The following is a 22,419-nucleotide window of genomic DNA, read 5'->3' on the forward strand; positions in this document are numbered from 1 at the left end:
GACGGAAGTAGAAGAAGAGCTGAGAGAACGAAGGATGAAACCGGTGATCGTTACTGGAGACTTCTTACAATGAGGCGGTGTTCCGGTGACCTCCTTCAAATTAAAACGCTTCACCGTAACAAATAGGATTTAAAATGTGTAATAACTAAAATCAAACATCTTTATTGGGAAATTAAATATGTGTAAAACGAGAGCCTTTACAGACACCAATCCACGCCATTTTAATCCAGAGGAAAAACCTAGCAACACATGAAGGTCTGGTTACTGCAGATTGGGTAGTTTCCGGTGTCGTCTTCTTCTTTCGTTTTTAATGGCAGCTTGCATTCAATACAGTTGTACTACTGCCTTCTCTTGGCTTATACTGCTACATCGCTTCTATTTCCTTAACCCTACAATGCCCTTTGTATCCTATTTTTGATGCATGAGTTTCTGAGACCGCTATCTCATCAACATGATAAATACTTGCCATAATTTCAAAAACTCCTTTTTTGTCTAGAATTAACATTATTGTTAACAAAACGTGCCAAAAATGCCCAATGTATCAAGTGCAATACAAAAATAAAAGATAAACAAAAATATACATACAGCAAAAACATTTTTGTGGATTGTTAGAATGGTTAATCAGAATACTTTATTGATCTCTAGGGGAAATTATTTTTGGTTAAAGTGCTCCAGTATAAACAAACAGTAACAAAGAAAGACAATACACTAAGTAAGAATAACACAATATATACATAATAACCATCTCAGTTCCAAAAAAAATAAATTAAAAAAAATCGGAATTTTCTGGCCATTTTTTTTGATGGGTTGGGTCTTACAGGGTTAAAGCCTCTTGATGAGTCTGGAATTTCACAAAAAACATCGCCGTCGCTTCAACTTCGGTGGTGGCTCCAGTGAGCTGGGCAACTCCAAGTCCGGCAGGCCGGGCAGCACATCCTTCTCCGAGCTGGGTGGGTAAGCTGTAGCGGCAGGGGGATGCAGATGAAGCTCATTAAGGAAAAATTCCTGTATGAGTGGGTGAAGCGAGTCCAAAAGCCAGGGGAGACCAGAAACTAGTCATTGTAGCTGGTTGGGTACAGCACGCTGAAACTCCTCTGGATGATTCAGCCACAGGTCACATAATCTATTCACTGAATAAATTATATCCTCCTTAAGCTCATCAGACAGGGTGAGTTCTGCTGGGTCCATGTACTGGTCGAGTCGTTCTGTCATGGAGGGCTGTGTGGCAGGCAGACAGGAAAGGTGGACCCAAGAGCAGGACTCAAACACAGAGGTAAAACTCAAAGCGCAGCTTTATTGCTGAGAAAAACCTCTTAGTAAATTAAACTCACCAAAAAACAAAACTCTGAACAGAGGAACTAAGAACTGAAACACTAGAAGAGGAACCCCTAAACAGGAGACTGAAACAAAACACACAGCACGTTGAGGGTACAACACGACAGAGAGCAAAGGCAAACACAGGGCTTATATACACAGGGAGTAATCAGGGAACAGGAAACAGGAGGGAGACAGCTGGGAGAGATTAGGGCTAACGAGACAGGGGGAGGTAAAATTGGATACACTGACATAGGACTGGGACTATCAATATAAAACAGGAAATAAGAAACAAATCACAAAAACGCAAACTTCACACTGAGAGACAGACATAAAGAATATAACACATAAAACGGAGAAGACAGTGATTTAAACTAGAGGCCAGAACACCAAATAATGTACAGGTCCTCCCTGATTAGAGAGCTGGCGGCAGCTGATTGGTCCCCTCATCAGGTGGCTGTTTTTAAAAGATCCCTGCCCAGCAGTCGTCAGTCGTGACTGTAGTGATGAGATTTCTGGCTCTTTTTAGAGAACCGGCTCACTAAAAAGAGCCGGCTCTTTCGGCTCCGAACCAGCTCTTCAGGTTGTTTTGTTACTTTAATTGATTTATTATTAACAATAATATAAAATTATAATTAATTTTTTTTTAAAAAATGTTCATTTACCTGTTACTACCACACACCAAATCCGGTCGTTGGTATTTCCTGGCTTGTGTAGACTCTAGGTAACAAAAGCTCAACACTGCATCTAGCATTCTGGAGCACTTCTGTTGTCTTTTGTTTTGGAGTTCGTACGTGTTTTGAAGGAAGACAGGCCAAGTAACCGTATCATTAGGGCCTTCTCTTCTTTTTTTAGTAGTTTGAGGAGGTTCTTTTGCTGCATAAGCAGTGAATCAGAAACAGAATAATTATCTTCACAATTACTTAATGCATGCACAATCATCCAGGTAAGTCAGTCCCGAAATGTGGAGTCTGTTCATCTGGACGTAGCGTTTTCAGTGGGAGAAAACGCCTCCCACTGAAAACGCTATGTCCAGATGAACAGACTCCACCTTTTGGGGTAGCTTCATAATGTTCCATAATTTACAAACCTCCTTTCAAAAAATTTGCTACACTTTCAACTATTTGTCATTTAACACAGGTTGTGGCAGGAGACCTCCCCTCACTGAGCCTGGTTCTGCCGGAGGTTTCTCCCTGTTAAAAGGGAGTTTTTCCTTGCCAAGTGCTTGCTCATAGGGGTGGTCTGATTGTCAGGGGTTTTTTTTCCCCCAAACCGCAGGGTCTTTGCCTTGTACTATTGATTAGACAATCAGACCACAGGACAGGTTTTAAAACCTGACTCTGTCCACCATGTAGTGATTTTGAATGACTCTTTTTGTAGGGAGGATTGTAACAGCAGCATGGCAGCTCTGTGGGGCCTCTCAGAGTGCAAAGACGTGCACTTTGATTGGACACTCTAAATATCTTACATAATTTGCTTCTTAATTTGAAAATAAAACTTTCATATCAGAAAATGAAACAAATGTGTGTTTGTCAGAACATTTGAGTTGTTAAAATTAAATAGGTATAATGGTTTGTAGTAAATTTAATCTAAGTGTTGGTTTTGTCGTTGTAGGTTAAATGTAATAATGAGTGCCACAATAGAGTGTAAATCAAACAAGACACGTAGACTTTCAACTTTAATTCATCAGTTTTAACAAAAGTACTAACTGTTTAGGATTAAAAGCCATTTTTATACTTTTATACTCAAAAGTAATGCAAGAAATAGTCATAATTTTAAGTATAACAGTTTTTTAATGAAAGAAAATCTTTCAATTAATTTAGTCTAATTAATTATTAAATTAATTAATAACGTGTTATGTCATGTCAATAATTAATAACATGTTGGAATAGTGCAAGTATAATTTGTCATTTTTAGAACATGTCTACTACCATCTTGTGCCAATACAGAATAGGACGTCACCGGGTTGGTTGCTGCTAATAGACTTAGCTATTAGTTAAGTTAGACAAGTTTCTGGAAAACATCCATCCATTTATTTCTATTTTTTAACCTTTATACTGCAAACAGTCTCACAATTTTTCTTCTTCCTTCAAATAGTCTAAACCTGATTAATATGGCAGCTCTTTTCCAGTCTTACTAACCAACGAGTTTACACACATTTTTACAGCACTTTTAACACTAAACTATAGAGTGCCTTTTCTCTCACAATGCTGAGTTATCTGTAGCAGTTGTGTTAATTTCATTCTCTATTATGTGTGGAAGCTCTTTATATTTTATTATATATGATAATACATTCTTTGTACAGACAAGCAAAAGATAGTGTGCCACTTGTTAAAAAAAAAAAAAAAAAAAAAAAAAAAAAAAAAAAAAAAAAAAAATTAGCTGCACAGCTGCCAGTACACTATTACAGTACACTGTGTTTGGTTAGATTCTTCCAATGTGAACACACCCAGACTTAGATCAGGAAATGCTGGTGCGGCGGGGCTGCGGTGCCGCTGCAGGGACGATGGACACACCTGCACAACATTGGCAATCACGCCTCGCCTGCATTAAAAGTTGTTCCTGACTGTCGTTGTTGTAAGGGGCGATTGTGGCTCAAGAGTTGGGAGTTCGCCTTGTAATTGGAAGGTTGCTGGTTCGAGCCCCGGCTTGGACAGTCTCGGTCGTTGTGTCCATGGGCAAGACACTTCACCCGTTGCCTGCTGGTGGTGGTCAGAGGGCCCGGTGGCGCCAGTGTCCGGCAGCCTCGCCTCTGTCAGTGCGCCCCAGGGTGGCTGTGGCTACAATGTAGCTTGCCATCACCAGTGTGTGAATGTGTGTGTGAATGGGTGGATGACTGGATATGTAAAGTGCTTTGGGGTCCTTAGGGACTAGTAAAGCGCTATATAAATACAGGCCATTTACCATTTGTTGTTAGTGTGTGTGGCTGGCAGCTGCAGACCTGCAGCCACCTGTGAGTGTACAGCAACCGGAATAAAAGTGTGTTTGAAAGTGGTAAATTAAGAGTATGCTGAAAAGCATTTAAAATGTGGACCGTTCTGCCGTGGAGTTATTACACCTGGTTAACTGCTATTAAGAAAATGCCTAGGGTTACATCCACAGGTATTTTTTAAAACTGAGTTACCATCACCATATCAGTGTGAGTATTTAAATCAGTGCAACAGCATAAAAAGCGCCAAAGTTCATAGAAAATCACACCTCACTCTGTCCACTTAGACCATATTCTGCAGTAGGTATCCCTCTGCAACTGTTCTGAGAAGGACAGTTTTTCCATTGTATAGATCTCTTGTACAGAAGATATCCAGTCTTCAGTTGTTGGTGGCTCAGGCTTGAGCCATCTCCTTGTGAGCACCTTTTTAATGAAATCAAATCACTTTTATTGTCACGTCACATTACTGGTACATTGGTACAGCACATGTGACCGAGATTCTTGTGTGCAAGCTTCACAAGCAACAGTGGTGTGCTAAAATACAAGAAAAATAAGAAACAAGGAAAATAATATGGCATATAACTCTACTCCGCATTCATACTAAAAAAAATTATGTTCTTCTTGAAGTTTATATATTTTATTCAGGAATGACAACTGCCACACTAGCTGTTTCAGTTTTGGGATCTTTATAAATCTGCAAATAGTCACTGTACTTATTCTCCACACTATTATACAATTCTTGACAAATATCTGTTGTAATTCATGTCTTCTTAATATCTGATAATGATCTATCTACATTAATGTATTTCCATGCAGACCTTAAAGGCCACAATACTGTCTGATTAAATTCTTTGTCATATTATCCCCAATCCACCCAAAACTATTTTTAAAATCTTTTCCTCTTTCCAACAGTTTGTAACACTTTCTTAACACGATGACTTTTATTATGACCTTTCAAATGTATCCAATAATTTACCATTGACTTTTGTCTTCTAAAATATAGTGGCACTCCACCCGATTCTACTTGTAGGACACATACCGGTGTTGCTTAAAGTCTCAGTGGTTGAGCTTGGATAATATCCAAGTTTTAGCCACTGACCAATATACCATACACCTATAATCTATTCTTGAGTGAATTAATGTGGCATCAAAATTTGCACCCCATGTCAACCCTGCTAAACCCCTTATAATATTAAGTACCTTTTTACTTTTACCCATAATGTGCTCTGTGATTTTTCCAAGTTAATTTCTTATCAAAAACTAGACCCAAAAACCAAAACCAATCAAACCTTTCTAGCCCCTTCCCATACTAGTAAAACGGTTTATTTTCTCCTATTTTTTTTTTTATTTGTGAAAAACATGACTTTAGTTTTCTCAACTGAAAATTTAAAAATCCCATTCTACACCTCACTTTTCCACTTTACTTATCCCCTCCTGGAATTTCTTAATGAGATGGTCTACATTTCCCGCCCTTACCTATAATGCTCTATCATGAGCAAAAAGTAATTTACAGACATATCTTTAAAAATACCATTGATCATAACTGAAAATAACGTTGGGCTTACTACACTTCCTTGAGGAGTTCCATTTTCTATTTTTCTTGGCTCTGAAACGTGATCCTATTTTAACTTGAATAGTTCTGTCACATAAAAAAATCCCTTAACCAACTAAACATATTTTCTCCTATTCCTAACTGATGTAATTTAATCAGTAGACCCTTTCTCCAAGGCATATCATATGCTTTTTCTACATCCACAAACATAGCAACTACAATTTCTTTATTATTCTGAGCTTTCTTAATATCATCTTCCAGACATAAAAGAGGATCCATTGCTACGAAAACTACTCTGATAAGGCGCTGTTATATTTCTTGATTAAAAATTGCGCCGACCACTCATTCACCATCCTTTGCATCAATTTACACATATTGAAAGTCAAAGCAATGGTTCTATATTTCCCAGGATTACTATGGCCTTTTCCAGGTTTCTTTATTGGCATAATTATTGCCTTTTTGCATCTATATGGCAAGAGCCCTACTTGTCATATCTTATTAAATAACATTAACAATTTATTTAACGCTACATTACTTAAATGTTTCAATATAATATAACATACCTCATCGTTCCCTGGAGCACTATCCTGGTGCTACCCAGAGCTCTTTTCATTTCTCCAATAGAGGGGGCAATTCATTATATCAGTACTCTCTTTCCTCCCTAAAGCTTAAAGATTTCTTTCTTTAGCCTTCACAAACAAACACTTTGTTTACAAACACTTTTAAGGAGTAAAAAAATTTTAATGAGTTATTTTCATTCAATGTGAATAAACATTTGTACAAAACCTTCACACAATGTCTCCTTCACCAACATGAGAGCATGGAATCATGGGAGTGATGAGGTGTCCTCAACGCAGAGCATAATGGGAAACCAGAAGACAGGCCCCTCACCAAGGTCACATGACCCAGTTTAAGCCAACAGGAGCTGGTTTCTACTTTCCTTCTTTGTATTATGTGACCACAGAGGCCCCTCCCTCTCTAGAGGAGATAAATTAATGATAAATATTTTTTAAATAAAGCTCTGCTCTGATTGGTCAACAAATCGGAGTTGAAGTATAAACAGCAAGTGTCTCTGAACTCTTTCACAGTAAGCTACAGTCCTGTAAATGAACTCTTTGATCAGCCTCAAATCTGCTCCAGAGAAAAAAGGTCTGAAGAATCCATCATCACCCAGATTGTAGAAGGGGGGTGTTATCCTGAGGCTGTAGAACTTTTAACTGGTTCTAGATTTTAAATCCACAGCTAAGTCTCTAAACCTAAAGTCCAGAACCAAAGGCCGGCCAAGGAGGTTCACATGTATCCTGAATCATTCATCATCTCTGATCTAGAATGGAACTCTTTGATCCTCTCGTCTCAACACATTCTAGACACGTTCTCTAAACAGTCTGGCAGAGGTGAGCAGAGCGCCTCCTGCAAGACTCCATTCTTTCATCTAAATAAACTCCTCTGGATTCTCAAAGTCGGACAGCGGTGGATTCGCATCATTTTGGACTCTGTAGTCTATTTGCAGGTCTCTAACTGGTCAAGGACTCAGTCTGGAGCATCTTGCCTGCTCATTGGCTGTGCCTCAAAGGAACAGGAAGTGGACTTTGCAGAGTGGAAAAGCTTCATCAGGTCGAGGAACCGAAGGCGTACCTGTAGAAAACATCGGATTTAATACTTAGAAGAAAAACACAGAGCTCAGAGCTCTACACTTGCATGCTGAGGCGTTGCCTCATCTCACCTGTTGGGCAGTCTTGTTTCCCAGGTGGGTAGACACCTGTCTAAACGTTTTCCAGGTGGCTCCCCTCTCCTGACAGGCAGTCAGGATAGCTCGGTCCACCTCGCTGGAACAGGAACAATCAGAGTTAGTTTTTCCTCTTTTCTTATGCTACTTTTAGAATCATCTTAAAACATCTGGCTCTGAAAGCTTCGATGCTTAAATTCATTTTATTTTCATAATGTTTCAAGATCAGCGTTTATGTTTGTAGAACATTTCAAATGAAACATTTCTACAACATTTACAGTTTTATACAATACAAATGTCTTTGCTACTAGAAGATGTATGCTACAGAAGTTTTATTTTTTGGGTTTACAGATGTTCCGTCTCATTTTTATTCCTTAAGGATTTTTTATGGAGCATTTAATGAATATTAAAGAGACTGAACAGGGTGATCCGAAGGGCCAGCTCTGTTCTAGGATGCCCTCTGGACCCAGTGGAGGTGGTGAGTGACAGGAGAATGGCAGCTAAGCTGTCATCCCTGTTGGACAACGTCTCCCACCCCATGCAGCAGACTGTGACAGCACTGAGCAGCTCCTTCAGTGGGAGACTGCGGCACCCACGGTGTGGGACGGAGAGATTTCGCAGGTCTTTCCTCCCCACTGCTGTCAGACTCCACAACAAAGACTTTAACTGAACAAACACACACATCCACACATGTGCAATAACACTAAGTGCAATAATCTTTTCTGGCATCGTTGTATTTTTACTCAGTTGTATATAGCATTCGTATTCTATTTTTATCTTATTGTATATTTTTATTCTATTTTATTCTACTGTATATAGTATATTATTTTATTCTATTCTGTACAGCTGTGTACTGTATTTATTCTTATTGTATTCTAATTTTTGCGTCATAACTTTTGCACTGTCCACTTCCTGCTGTGACAAAACAAATTTCCCACGTGTGGGACTAATAAAGGTTATCTTATCTTATCTTATCTTAGAACACGTTTCCAGAGCACGTGAACATTTGCAGGGTGTGTAATGTTTTATGCAACACAGATTTTGAATGTGTGATTGTGGCTGGTGCAACACTTATTGATGACTTTCTGATATTTTCTACAACATCTGAATAATGCCTGCCAACACTTTTTCAGGACACTGGAGTTTTTTGTCTCTAGTAGTTTCAGAACCTTGAAATGATGTTTCATCGTTATAATGTTTCTTTAGTGTTTTCTCTGACCGTGTCCACATGACGACTTTCTCCCCAGTGGCTGTCAAAGTGATGTTTTTGGCACAAACCGCTTGCCGCTGCCCCTCATCCTGTTCCTCTCTGTCGGTGCCTTGGTTCCCGTCAGGGGAACTCTGGGCAGCAGAGTTTGTGGTGTGGAACTCTTGGTAGAACTGGCGGAGTTCCTGCTGCAGGTCAGGATGATGGCAGAGCAAAGAAGAGAGCTGACAAAACAAAGAGAGGATCAGACTTCGGTCTCTCTCTGTTCCATTTTTTATCAATAACTTGATAAACCCATCATTCCGGAGGAAAATAATCAGTGTTTAATTATTTTATCAGTAGAAGACAGATTTAATTGACAGATTTCCTCAGGTCAGATCAGCTGAGGGGTCAAATGTCATCTACCTTACCTTGTTTATGTCCTCAGGTAAAGGGGCAGAGCTTCCTTGCAGTACTGACACCACCTGTTGGTAGAGTGAGGAGCTTTCTCCCAGGCTCCATCTCAGTTTCCATAGAAACACTCGACTGCGTTCAAATAGCTGCTGCTCCAGAAGCTGCGGAGATGAAGAGAGCTGATGAGTTGCACCTAAGTCACAGCACACCTCTGCGAGGTCACAGTGATGTCACCCACCAGGCCACAGCGGCGAGCTTGTCTGCGGTTCAGGAAGGCGGCAAAGTCTCTGAGCAGCTGAGGCCACGGCCGCAGAACGCTGCTTATTCTGTCATACAGGACATCAACTGCAGCAGTTGAGAACTCGTCCAACACACACATCAGTTCCTCCCACAAGCCCGGATACATCTGCACCGCCTCATAAACCTGACCAGGTAACAGGAAATACAAACAACTGCGGTTACACAATCTTGCTAAATACAATTCAATTCCAGAATTAAAGCCTCACCCTGTAGAGATAATCATGAGCGAACAGCACGTCTTCTGACTCTCTCTGATCATCTTCATCACTTTCTTCTGACTGTGGCTGAAACCAAACAGGAAGTCAGATATCTGCAGATATTAATTGGTTGATTGACTGAGAGCTGACTTTGGCCACTAAAGGTTTCACCTGCTGAGTTTTTCTGTCTCCATCTTCATCAGGATCACCACTGTCTTCTTCTGCTCCTCTAGGTGGTGTCAAGATTCCGTCCTGTTTACTCTCTGACCCCACCTCCTGCACATCGTCACTGACAGCAACACTTCCTGCAGCACTGGGTGAAGATTCAGACAGAACCAGGATGATGTCGCCCTCTTCCTCCTCCTCTTCATCAGTTCTGATGACATCATCCCCTGTCACCTGATGGGAGGTGGGGTCATCGCAGGAAGGAGGTGTAAAGGATTTGTGTTCCCTCCCCCTCCTCAGGGCTGCAAGTTTCTGACTGTATCGTCTAATTTGATCTCTGGTTGCCATGGACACAGTGGCAGTGCAAATGTCAGTGGGGGAATCGGTCCTGGTCAGGAGCAGGCGGTGAAGGAGGACTCGAGGAGGAGTGGGAGCGGAGGGGGCAGAGTCAGGGGGATGAGGGGGGTTGTGGTTTTGATTCAGCAATACAAAGCCGATCCGTCTGAAGTCCAGGTTCTGAGGGAGGCGGGGTGGGTATCGGGTCCCAGGGGGGACGCTGTAGGAGCTGGAGGGGGTTGGGATGTTTGAGGCGGAGCTATTATAGTGCCTAATGATTGGGTAGATGACGGGGAGAGAGCGCTGAAGACAGAAAAGAGATGGTTTTATATATGCACATACACACATACATACTCAGACTTCAAACTACACACATGAAAGCAGTGTTCTCTTCTGATTCACTGTAAAATCAGCCTAAGCACATTCTTAATCGCTGAGGCATCCCAACAAACACAATTGCAGTTTCAACAAAGTGTGTCAAGATTCCACATTAGAAAAGGAAAAGTTGCTGCAATAAGTCACAGAAACGCTCCAATTACAAAACAGATTTTTTGGTAGTTCAAAGAAAATATTCTATTTTTGCAGGAGGATCTAGTGTGAAATAAAGTGTGGAACTTCTCTGTTTGGTTTGCTAAAAGTTCAAAGGTCACAGTTGGTTTTGTTTCCATCACAAACGGTCTGTGTCAGCAGCATCAGCTAATCCTCATCACATCCTTTCTTCAGAATCTAAAATACCGTTCGTTTTTATGACCTCTAAGTGAACCTCATACCTATCAGAACTAGTGCTTCTCAGATTACACAGAGGGAGACACTGCAACAGCGGGAAAACCTGCAGCTGATGGGGAACTGGTTCCTGAGCTGCACGATAACACCGAGGAGACAGTGGGAGGACCACAAGGCTGATTACTGACCAGTTAACTACGTTTGCTATTTCCCTCTTCTCTTATAATCCATTCCATGGAGCAGCAGTCTAAGCAGAGACTCCCAGACCTCCCCTGGGCACCTGCTTCATCTCTCCAGTGTCACCTGGGTCTCCTCGGTCAACTGTTTGACACCATGTCATCAGTGCTTATTCTGGAACTAGTTTTCCATGAAGAGAAGACGGGCAGGAAAAATGCAGAGAGGAACAAAGGAAACACAAGCAGCCTTCCTACCAGCAGCCACAGAGGCATGACGCTCTCCTCTCTCTCCACAGGAGGTCGCCAGTCTGCTAAATTCACGGGACGACATGCCACTGGCATTGGGAGAACCCGCCGCTGGTACCTGAAGGTCTGCAGAAGACAGACAGATGGACTGTGTGTTTTTATGTACAGAGGTGTGATAAAGCAGATCATTTTTCGAAAAAATAATGGACAGCTCAAGTGGAGCGGTCGAAGAATAAACTTTTTAAATAAGTACTCATTTATGCAGCGACACAAATGTTCTAATACTGAAGAACATGAAAACATTACTTTTAGCTACATGTCGGCAAAGTTATGTGACATTAGTGATGTTAGTACTAGTGAGGTTCCACTTGCTTTTAAAGCCTTTACTCTAAAAGGCATATTGTTCAAAAATTGACTTTAATTTTACAGAAATTGTGATATTCAAACCTGAATATCACAGTACTAGCAGGATTCACAGCACTGTTAATGTTAGTTTGGTTATTTTGCTGGCTCCGTTTGGTGGTGTCTGTGTTTTTTTTAAATGAGCTGCTATGTTAAATTTGTGTTTTAATCCTGTAGCTTTGCACACATTTGATTTCCATGTTTGAGAACTGCAAGTGTTCAGATCATCTGCGATCATCTCTGAGGGACAGCTGATTGAGACCGAGGCTTTCCACCCTTGATGATACAGGACAAATTCAGCAGTGTGTGAGGAAGGGCCAGCACCAGCTGAGAGATGAAGAGAACAGACAGACTGTTCTCTCTATGAGAGGGACTACTTAAAAAAAAAAAGAAGCTTAAAATAACTAATTATCTGTCCTAAATCACTCTTATTAGATAAAGTCATCATTAAATCTATCAAAGTGTTTTCAGTGTGGAAGAAAATACTCAGGGCGCTCAAGTAAAAACTATGAAAGGCAGTAAAAAGTTCTATATTCAGAAACTTAAAGTACGCAAATATCAGCAGCAGAATGCACCTGAAAATAAAAGTCTGTGTTTCTTTCAGTAATATGAAACATGGAGTGTTTTGGATTAGTAGTACTGCTGTTTGTTGAATTATATTGCTGTAGATGTTTATATGCTTTATGTATTTTGGGATAAGTTGATGTATAGTGCTATAATTTATAAGGATGTTATGTTTTTTTAATCATTTTTGCCAGGTCAGTCTGTTTAAGGCTCTGATATCTATTCAATATGACTTAAAACAGTTATGGGATGATTTTCTCAAAATCAAAATAAATTTTTCACAAAATTGACAAATCGATAAATCAATCTACTCTTCATTTTATCTAACAAACACATAGTTATCACAACTCGTAAATTGTCTTTTTACCCATATAAATAAGCTTTCAGACAAATTTGGTATTGCCAATATATTAAAAGAACAATATTTGTCTCTCTTATTTGAAACAGAGTTAAAGTTCACTGCTGTACATTTTTAATTAAATGCAATACATTTAATATTGGCCATGTTATATTTACATGACCAAACTGAAATGACACTAGTCTCATTAACAACATTAGCTAACTAGTTAATGTTAAAATTACTGTTGGGTACAGAAATTAAGCCCAACAATATTGTATTTACAGTCCTGTGGTCTTAGCCTCAGATACTTCACAAACCAAAAAAATCTAATTAAAAAACATACATAATTTTCGCTTTCAAAAGGCCAGGTGCTTGGAAGGATGCAACCCATGAATTGGGACGCACCATGTATGTGTATGTATGTCTGCGTTACCTTGACAACGTTGTCAGGAAAACCTGGCCGGCAGCACTGCAGGATCCTTCGTCGAACCTGAACCAGAGATTTCCTCAGCAGGAACTGGGACACCAGTTTGGGTGGGTCACATGACCCTTCCATATTCCTGAGGCCGAGCACCAACAGACTGAAACACACACACACACACACACACACACACACACACACACACTAAGGGCATGGTGAAGGTTTTTCTCAGGCCTCTTTGTGTTACAGTGAGTGTGTGCTCACCAGTCCTCAGCCGGAGTGAAGGCTGCTGTCCTCCGGGGGCAGTACAGCGCGGGATCTAGGCTAGCACAAGGCAGCAGCTCCGGGTACATGAAGACGGGCCGTGTGGCAAAGAGCCAGGCAAGCTCAGCCGGCATGACGGGGAAGCAGCGCACTGTTAGCATGTAAAAACAAGTTTCAATCAAAGTTTCAAGTCAATCAATCAGGAAGCCCCCCCCCCACCTGTACTCACTCCGTCCCCGGGCATCACGGGGGCGAAGCTGTGGCCGGTAGCTGATGGGAGCCTGACGCAGCTCATCCAGCAGCTGCAGCGCCACCTGCAGGTTGGATGCTCTGAAGACACTACAGAAACCAGGAAGAGCCAACAAACCAATCAGCTCGGCCCGCTGCGCCAGCAGGTCTACCTCACACTGAAAGACAGGAAGTGAGCTTCAATGGGTGCATTAACAACAGGAAGTACATCACAACACATCCAGGTGAGTTACCAGGAACTGCCGGCAGGTCTCCGCTTCGCTGTGCAGTCTGGGCACAAGTGAGGTCAGCAGGTAAACCTGAGTAAGTAGCTGGACATGCTGAAAGAAAGACGACAGGTGAGTTCAGTTGCTGTTATCATGGTAAAAGCATGGTAAGAGCTCTCAGCCGCCATGCTGAAAGAGTAGAGTTTACCTGTTGGAGCTGCTGCTGCAGGCATTTCCTCTGCTCAGCGTTCAACTTGTACACGATCAGCTCTGTGTGCGTGTCATGTGGCACTCCAGTCAGCTGTTTCCTTCTTATCAATGCCAGCTGCTGCTTCACCGTGCGCAGCTCTGCGATTGGTCCATCCTCAGCCTCATCATCAGGACACTCTCTGATGTGAAAACACACAGACAGTGATGTATCTGTGTGTGTGAGCATGTATTCATGTCTTTGTGGGGACCAAAAAATTGGAAGTTTACTATACTTGTGGGGACCAACAGCCCTCATGCGGACCAAAATCCCAGTACCCACAAGTTTGAAGGCCTTTTAGGGAATGTCACGGTTACAACTGTGTTATGGTTAGGTTAGGTTTAGGCATTCATTTTTGATGGTCAGGGTTCGTTGCTAGTGAAAGCATGTCAATTAGATGTCCCCACAATATATGAATACCCGACTGTGTGCGTGTGTTAGTTACGCACCTGTCCTGCTGCTCCTCAGGTGTGTGGATCTGAAATGTTTGTGCTTCCTCCTGTGGCTCTTCCTCTTCCTCATGGCCTTCATCATCCACTTCCTGTCCAGCCAGGTCCTCTTTCAGCTGAGACACACAGAAAGGTGAGGAGACAGGTGAGGAGACACTGAGGAGACAGGTGAAGAGACAGGTGAAGAGACACTGAGGAGACAGGTGAAGAGACAGGTGAAGAGACACTGAGGAGACAGGTGAAGAGACACTGAGGAGACAGGTGAAGAGACACTGAGGAGACAGGTGAAGAGACAGGTAACCTGAAGGTGTTTTATACCGTCTCAAAGAGCTCCTCCATCAGCTCGTTCACCTCCTTTTCTGAGGACATAAACACAAATTATCATCTTCAGCAGGTATTAATCACATTTATTGCTCGCTTATGATACATTTAATATTGGCCATGTTATGGATGCACCCTTGATGCATCCATCAGAGTGTGTGTGTGTGTGTGTGTGTGTGTGTGTGTGTGTGTGTGTGTGTGTGAGGGTAGACCGGAGGAGAGGAGAGGAAAAAAAAATACAATAAAAAAAATTTAAAATCCATGGACCTTTGATTGTTAGCCGCCCACTGATTACTGATTTCTCAGATATTACGGCTGATCACCTGAGGCACCCTCCCGAACGTGTGCACTGAGTTTAAACAGATGACTGAGCAGCTCCTTTGTAAATGCAGGGAAAATCTGAACACATGTGTGTTTGTGTACTTACTGGTGATGCGGACAGCCTTGTCATCACGGTAATCCTCTACATCGGGCTCGTCAATGTCAGCCAGGAAGTTGTACTCTGGATCATCCTCGTCATCACACTCCTCTGTCAGAAAAAGATTCTTGATCAGTTTGAGTCCAGTCAGAACTCTAATCCCTGCTCTGTTATGAACCCTCACCTTCATTGTCCATGTCTGAGCTCATCAGCCCTCTCAGCCAATCGGTCCACTCCCTGTCCTCGTGGGTGGAGCTAGAGTCGTACATATCAGGTGTGATGTCAGGAGCTTGGAGTTCTGCCTCCAGCCGGCCCAGCGGGACATCCCTGAGAGGACGTTTGGACCGAGTCCGAGACGCCATGAGACCGGCCTCATCCTCCGACTCAGACAGAGGCTGACGACACAGATGATCCATAATGATCTGTCGCTTTGATCTATATCGTTATCGTATATTGATGCATCACATGACCAGATTGTCTCCATGGTTACCTGATAGGGCTCCATACAAACAGCCAGCTCCTCCTCCACAGCATGAAGCTTCTCCAGGAAGGTCCTGTCAGTCACAGGTTTAGGAAGTGGAGCTTTGGGGGGAGGGGGCGGCCCCATGGAAACAGACCTTGCCCTCACAAGTCTGGACCGACTCCGCGACTTCTGATAGGATGGAAGACAGGAAGCAGGCTTTAAAGTTTAGGTAGGCCAGGGCTCTCCAGCTCCAGTCCTCGAGAGCTACTGTGCTGCAGCTTTTAGATGCATCCCTACTCCAACACAGTTGAATCAAATGGTTGAGCTACTTCTTCAGCATGCCATCAAGTTTGGCAAAGCCCTTAATTTGATTCAGGTGTGTTGGACCAAGAATGCATCTAACATTTGCAGGACAGAAGCTCTCAAGGACTGGAGTTTGAGACCCCTGAGGTAGACAGTGTCCCATTCACAGGTTCAGAAAAAAGTAAACTCAGAGCTTTTAGGGAAATCAGCAAATAAAAACAATGTTTTATACTCAGGTTTCATAAACCGGTGTGTTTAAAACTGCGGAATATTCCTGTTTTCACTCAAATCTCCATGTTTTACCATTAGATCAACAGAAATAATTTGATCAGTAGTTTTGCCATTTGGTCATCAATAAAGTTTTTGAATTTGTTCATTTCTAACAATCTGACGTTTGAGGGACCAGACAACACTGATTGTTTCACACATTTTCACTTCTAAAGCTCTGACTGATCAGCAGACTGACAGCGATGATCACACTCTGAGGACCTGCCATGGGCTGGAGCTGTCCTCCTCAGCTCGGGGCAGCCGAGTCCCTCGAGGAGACGAAGCTGTGCTCTCCATGTCACTCTCCTGGAACGTCTACACAGACACACAACCAATGAAAAATCAGTAGCCAGTCATCATCAACATCACAGCACGCTGCAGACGCTTGGAGCCTCACGTCTTCAGCCGTCTCGTCCTCCTCCTCCTCCTCGGGATGGTACTCGTCATCAGAGGAGTCTTCCTCAGCCAGAGGGATGTCGACAAACTGCGGAGCCTGAAGACAGACACATGTAGCTGAAACTTCATTGACACTGTAATTCCACACAGAAAACAAAGGAGGTCACACACATCCTACAGCGTTAGTCTCAGCGTTCAGCAGAGAAATAAGAATCACATTTTATGACTACTACAAAAACACTAGAGTTGGAGAAAAAAGGACTTTAAAAATGCCTCTTTTTACTTTTAATTATTTTTAAATTGCTAACCTGCTTTAAAACTGTTCATACTCTGACTAAAAGTCAGGTCAGATATACACTACCAGTTAAAAGTTTGGACACACCTTGTCATTTAATGGTTTTGCTTATTTGAACTACTTTCTACATTATAACTGCAAACTGAAGATATCAAATATATAAAGCAGGATATATAGAAATGTAGCAAAACAAAATAAATAACTCTAAATATGCCTTATAGTTTAGATTCCAGAAAGTTAGACACAAACTTTGTTGACAGCGCTGCAAACCCTTGGCATTCTCTCAATGAGCTTCACGAGTAGTCACCTGAAATAGTTTTCACCACAGGTGAGCCTTTTCAGGGTTCATTTGTGACATTTATTGTCTTCTTACAACCGATGGTCCCCAACTGTGTTATTGTGCACAAGTCAGGTTGGTACTCAGCGGACATAACTATTTGACAACTATTAGAATTCATATAAGGGCAAGAACCGATCAGCTAAGTAAAGAGAAACGACAGTCCATCATTACTTTAAGAGTTGAAGGTCAGTCACTCTGGAAAATTGCTAACATTTTGAATGTGTCCCCAAGTGCAGTGGCAAAAACCACGAAACCCTACGATGAAACTGGCACACACAACGACCGCTGCTGAGGATAAATTCATCCGAGTCACCAGCCTTAGAAATCGCAAGTTAACAGCACCTCAGATTAGAGTCCAGGATAAATGCCACATAGAGTTCCAGTAGCAGACACATCTGTACATCAACTGGTCAGAGGAGACTACGTGAATCAGGCCTTTATGGTCAAATAGCTGCTAAGAAACTACTACTAAGAAAAAGCAACAAGCAGAAGAGATTTGTTTGGGCCAAGAAATACAAGGAATGGACATCAGACCAGTGGAAATCTGTGCTTTGGTCTGATGAGTCTAAATTTGAGATCTTTGGTTCCACCCGCCGTGTCTTTCTCATCCGACACAGAAAAGGTGAACGAATGGTCTCTACATGCATTGTTCCAATCGTAAAACATGGAGGAAGAGGAGTGATGTGTGTGAGGTGGGGGTGCTTTGCTGGTGACACTGTTGGAGATTTATTCAAAATTGAAGGCACACATGGCTACCACGGCATCCTGCAGCGACATGCCACCCGATCCAGTTTATGTTTAGTTGGACTACCATTTATTTTTCAACAGGACAATGACACCAAACACACCTCCAGGCTGTGTTGGGGCTATTTGACCAAGATGGAGAGTGATGGACTGCTGCGCCATGGCCTGACCTCCGCAGTCACCCGACTTAAGCCCAATCGAGATAGTTTGGGACAAGATAGATCACAGAGTGAAGGCAAAACGGCCAATAAGTGCTCAATATCTCTGGGAACTCCTTCAAGACTGTTGGAAAACCATTTCAGATGACTACCTCATGAGGCTCATCAAGAGAAAATGAAGAAAGGTATAAAAGCAGTTTGTATATTTTTACAAATCGTCAAGAACACAGTTAAAAATATATATTTTTAAAAATACTAACATTAAAAATTAAAACAATTACATAATCTACTTAAAAAAAAGAAAAAATTACAAACTCATTTTTTAAATTTTATGTTAGTTTCAAATGTTTTTAATATCTAGAGATGTAACTAAAATAAAATAAGAATTTTAAATCTGAATTGTTTAACATTTAAGAACTGAATTAATGTGTAATTGAATTAATTTGATGGCTATTTCTCCAAATTAAATAAATGAAAAATGCCAATGAAAATTTTAAAATGATTAAAAAACACTTTACGGTGTTAAAAATTGAATTCAAGTCAAATGCTGACAAAATGCCATTAAAAGCTTTTACGTCATTTTAAAACATTTCGAAAAAATGCAGGGATTCAAATGTTTTTCAGATGATTTTAAAAAGTTACACTTAACTGAAGACTTTATAAAGATTGCAGTCAGGATTTCAGGTTTGACCTTTGACCTTTACCTTGACGATGTCACTGGTTTTCTTGATGGGCGAGATGGTCCAGGTTGGAATCACCTGACAGAAAACAAAAAGTTCAGAGTGCTCTGTGTGTGTGTGTGTGTGTGTGTGTGTGTGTGTGTGTGTGTGGGCTGCTGTAAGTGGACTCACTACGCCTTTCTCCACCACCTCCTTCAGCTTAGATCGAGTCATTTTGGGCTCCTGCAGAAAAGAAAGAAAGTCTGTAAGCAGGGTCAGGACTCACGTGATGGCAGTGAATGATTGATTTTGATTGGATGATAGACTCACAAATGGAGGGACAGCCTCAGTCTCATTAATGGCAGCTTTCATCATGGCCACCACATGCTCATTGGTGATCACTTCCTGTGGGTCAAAGGCCAACGTTTAAACTGTAAGTTTCCCATATTCTTGTTGAAAGCCTTTGAGTTTGTTACACTTCATATCTTTAAAAGAGCTCAGAGTAACCTCAGAGAACTGAATGTACTAAAGACTGTCAAAGACTGACAGTATTCTTTAATAAGCCGTTACCATCTAACAGGCATCCTACTCCAAGTCATTAAAGGGTAAGTCACATGACACTTCATGGACAAATACTTCAAATTAAACTGCTTCAAAGACAGTAGGCTTAAAAACCTGAATTCAATCAAAAATCGTGATCACACCCTCTCCAGGCATGTGGGTGGAGGCACTCACGTGGATGATGTTTTTCACGTTCACTGTGGTCAGGTTGTGCTGTTTGGACTTTGTCTCCAGTGACTGATCCAGCTGTCTGTCAATCTCCACCTCCACTCCTGCCTCCTCCTCACTCTCTGAGGCCCCATCCCTTGGCTCCTCCTCCTCAGCCAGTTTCCTCTTCCTCCTTCTGGCGGCCTTCTTCTTGGCAGCCTTCATCTCCTCCTGGCTGTCCTCTGATGGAGAGATCGGTCCATCAGAGACACGGGTCCTCACAAAGCCACCAGCGTATGTGCATGTGTGTGCATTACCCATGGTGATGACGAGTCTGGAGTCAGTGGTGTCTTCCTCCGCCAGCTGGTAACGCTGCTCCTCCTCCTTCTCCTGTAGCAAAGCATCATGGGAGGCGAACTGCAGCAGTGTAGTAGCAGTGACGGCAGGAGCTGGGCCGGACAGGCTGAGTTTAAGACACTTTCGGCCCGAGTTCATCGTGCAGAAACATGACCTCTGAAACAGTGACATCAGACTCAAACAACTTATACAGATGAGAATAAAAAGTATTGAAGGGACACCCAAGCTGTAACTCCCGCCCCTCAGCAGGCTTCCAAGAGTTGACCAATCACAGCAAACAAGATCAGAAGATTAATAACAGTTCTTTTTGAACTGAGCCTCAGAAGGAAACCCTGGTGCAGGCAAGCAGGGTGGACCTCCTTTAGCAAATCTAAAAGGTTAGCTGCTTCTGTTCGCAGCTCCTGTCGGTGTGAACATGCTGTTAAAGACCGAGAGACATGGGACCTGAACCAGCAGAGGAATGGGCAGACAAGGAACCAGTAGCCACCGTGGTAAACTACCTGAATTCACCTGCGTTTACCTGTTTTAGCCGCTTCGGCTCTTCGTCCCGCCTCCCGCCGGCTAGCTGCTAACGTTAGCCCCAGAGGTCCGTGGGCCGCGAGGGTGATCCAGCTCAAGAGTGCACGGGGCAGCAGGCCTTCTTGTCCGTTCTCGGTACCCACACGATAACGGGCATGGTCTGGTGCAGCACAGACTAACTTACCGCCACAACGTCAGACGAGTCTGCCTCCAAAAACTACATTTCCGGCGCCCTCACTATGACGTATGGAGCGGCGTAATTTTCCTTCTTCTTCTTCAGTTTCATGGCGGTTGGCAAACAAATTCTAGGTGCATTAGCGCCACGTACTAGATTGTAATTTTTATCAAAACCTACAGTACCACCGTTATTTTCTTATTAAAATTCCTGTCTCTTTCAAAAATGTAAAAATATCAGCAAAAAACTATGCTCCCCGAGTCTCTTTGAAATAATTCCCTTCTCCTTAAATTATTCTTGTTCTTATGAATGTAACAAGTGTCACCTGGCAGTTTGCTGCTCTCTGCCAGGTGATTAGCAGAGGAGCTTTGAAAAGGTAGTGGGTGTGAGGGGTGAGGTTAGCGCTCTTCTGTGGGAAATTCCAGAGGTGATTAACTCACTCGGGTGCGAGTGGGTATATAGTTCGGTAAGAAACTTTTACCATTTTGTTTGGATCAATTATTATTGTAGGTGCCCATTTTTAATGCGTGTTGTTGGACTTTTTTTAGTTTCGAGTTTTAATGGAGGAATTGATCAAGGTCTAGATCGACTGCGCGCAGGGAAACCGATCAATATTGTAGGTATGTTGAGTGTTTGTTTTAAGTTTTGTGATTTTTGAATGGTTTAATAAAACTCATATTTTATTGGGTAACATTTTAATCGATAATGTTGTTTGTGTTTTTCAGCTGTTGTTGTGCTGTCTCTGCTGTCCTTTTTTTTTATTTTTTTATTTTTTTTATTCTCTTGATTGATTTGTAATTTTGTTTTGGTTAGTACGTCCAGCCGTAAAGGCGGTTAATGACTGAGAGTGAGTTGTGTAAGGGCGGAATAACCTTTCTTGTTTTAGTTTTTTTTGTTTGTGCCACTTCCCTTTATGTCCCAGATTGCAGGTCATGCATAGCGCTGATTCCCAGCTGTGCTGAGACCCGAATTATGTGCAGTGCGTGCCCACGGGTAGATTAACTGCAGTGTCTGTAAACGGGGTGTGACGGTAGCAGCAGGGGCGGATCTAGAGAAATTTTCTTAGGGTGGCATGAGGGTGGCAAAGAAATCAAATGGGGTGGCAAAATCAAAGCCTTTTTTTTTTTTTTTTTTTCAAACACATGTGCAGGTGGTTACATATGGTTAAAATAATTCAAATGCAGTAAGTATACACATTTTTCATATAAATACAGTCTATAACTTGATTATTGTCTGTAGCCCACATAATTACACACTTTAGTTACATAAAACATGTGAGTTTGGATCTTATGTACTGTATAGCCTGTATAATAAATAAATATGTAGCCCAATAAGTATAAAACCCAGAAAGCTACACAACATGGGGCGGTTCATTTACAAACACAAGTCTAACTTACATTTCACACAGTTTTTTGTTAGAAAACAATCACATTGTTACAGCTTAAATTACACAAAATGTCAGAAATCTGCACTGTTATGAACAAAAATTTAAATCTAATTTTTCACGATTTGTTGGATTAACCCTCTGAGGTCTGAAATACAACCGGCCATTTTTGACTCCTTTTGAGTTTACGTTTGTATTTCACCCTCAAATTGTTTCATTTTATTTTTTCCCCTTGCCTTGTTTGGTATCTTTCTTTTCAGCTCAACTGAATTTACTTGTTTTTTTCACTGACATACTGCATTAGTATTACTGATCTGAAATCACATAAAGAACTTAAAATCCTAATAGTATTTCTTTACTGTTAAAAAAACAAAAAAAAAACCCCAAAAAAACCACAGCCACCTTGAGTAAATTTTTATAACTTGAAATGCAAATATAAAATGCACATTTTGGAAACATAAACAACAATTTATCTAAAAATGCAGCCAATAGACCTGCCGTTTTTT

General features: G+C 41.7%; 1 protein-coding gene across 2 annotated transcripts; it reads right to left on the bottom strand.

The window, feature by feature from the left end:
- Positions 1–6,600: 6,600 nt before the first annotated feature.
- gon4la (gon-4 like a) lies at positions 6,601–20,544 on the bottom strand. 2 transcript variants are annotated; one of them, XM_085345860.1, is made up of 26 exons: positions 20,356–20,544; positions 19,796–19,991; positions 19,506–19,720; positions 19,101–19,175; positions 18,963–19,013; positions 18,816–18,869; positions 16,576–16,671; positions 16,401–16,493; positions 15,636–15,797; positions 15,330–15,540; positions 15,155–15,256; positions 14,725–14,765; positions 14,407–14,522; positions 13,919–14,099; positions 13,738–13,824; positions 13,485–13,662; positions 13,256–13,406; positions 13,004–13,151; positions 11,274–11,390; positions 9,790–10,422; positions 9,628–9,705; positions 9,360–9,545; positions 9,139–9,282; positions 8,741–8,952; positions 7,519–7,621; positions 6,601–7,430 (listed from the first exon to the last, which is right to left on the bottom strand). In XM_085345860.1, the coding sequence occupies exons 2-26, from the start codon at positions 19,971–19,973 to the stop codon at positions 7,326–7,328; spliced, it is 3,717 nt and encodes a 1,238-aa protein (XP_085201986.1). In that variant the 5' UTR covers positions 19,974–19,991; positions 20,356–20,544; the 3' UTR covers positions 6,601–7,325. The 2 variants fall into 2 exon arrangements, with proteins under 2 accessions (XP_085201986.1, XP_085201985.1); XM_085345859.1 differs by lacking the exon at positions 20,356–20,544 and having other exon boundaries at positions 19,796–20,073.
- Positions 20,545–22,419: the final 1,875 nt, after the last annotated feature.

The sequence above is a fragment of the Diplotaxodon limnothrissa genome, linkage group LG22 (genome assembly GCF_057381915.1).
Source record: "Diplotaxodon limnothrissa isolate DT_005_m linkage group LG22, D_limnothrissa_male_GT1.1, whole genome shotgun sequence".
In the NCBI taxonomy this organism is placed as follows: Eukaryota; Metazoa; Chordata; class Actinopteri; order Cichliformes; family Cichlidae; genus Diplotaxodon; species Diplotaxodon limnothrissa.

What these genes read in the sequence shown, in the direction of transcription:
- gon4la (XM_085345859.1), bottom strand. Translation starts at nt 20,006, where the DNA reads ATGTCACTGTTTCAGAGGTCATGTTTCTGCACGATGAACTCGGGCCGA. An exon ending in TGCAGCAGCAGCTCCAACAG is followed by an intron (nt 13,825 to 13,918) that starts GTAAACTCTACT and finishes TCTTTCTTTCAG; the next exon opens with CATGTCCAGCTACTTACTCA. An exon ending in AGACCTGCCGGCAGTTCCTG is followed by an intron (nt 13,663 to 13,737) that starts GTAACTCACCTG and finishes CCTGTCTTTCAG; the next exon opens with TGTGAGGTAGACCTGCTGGC.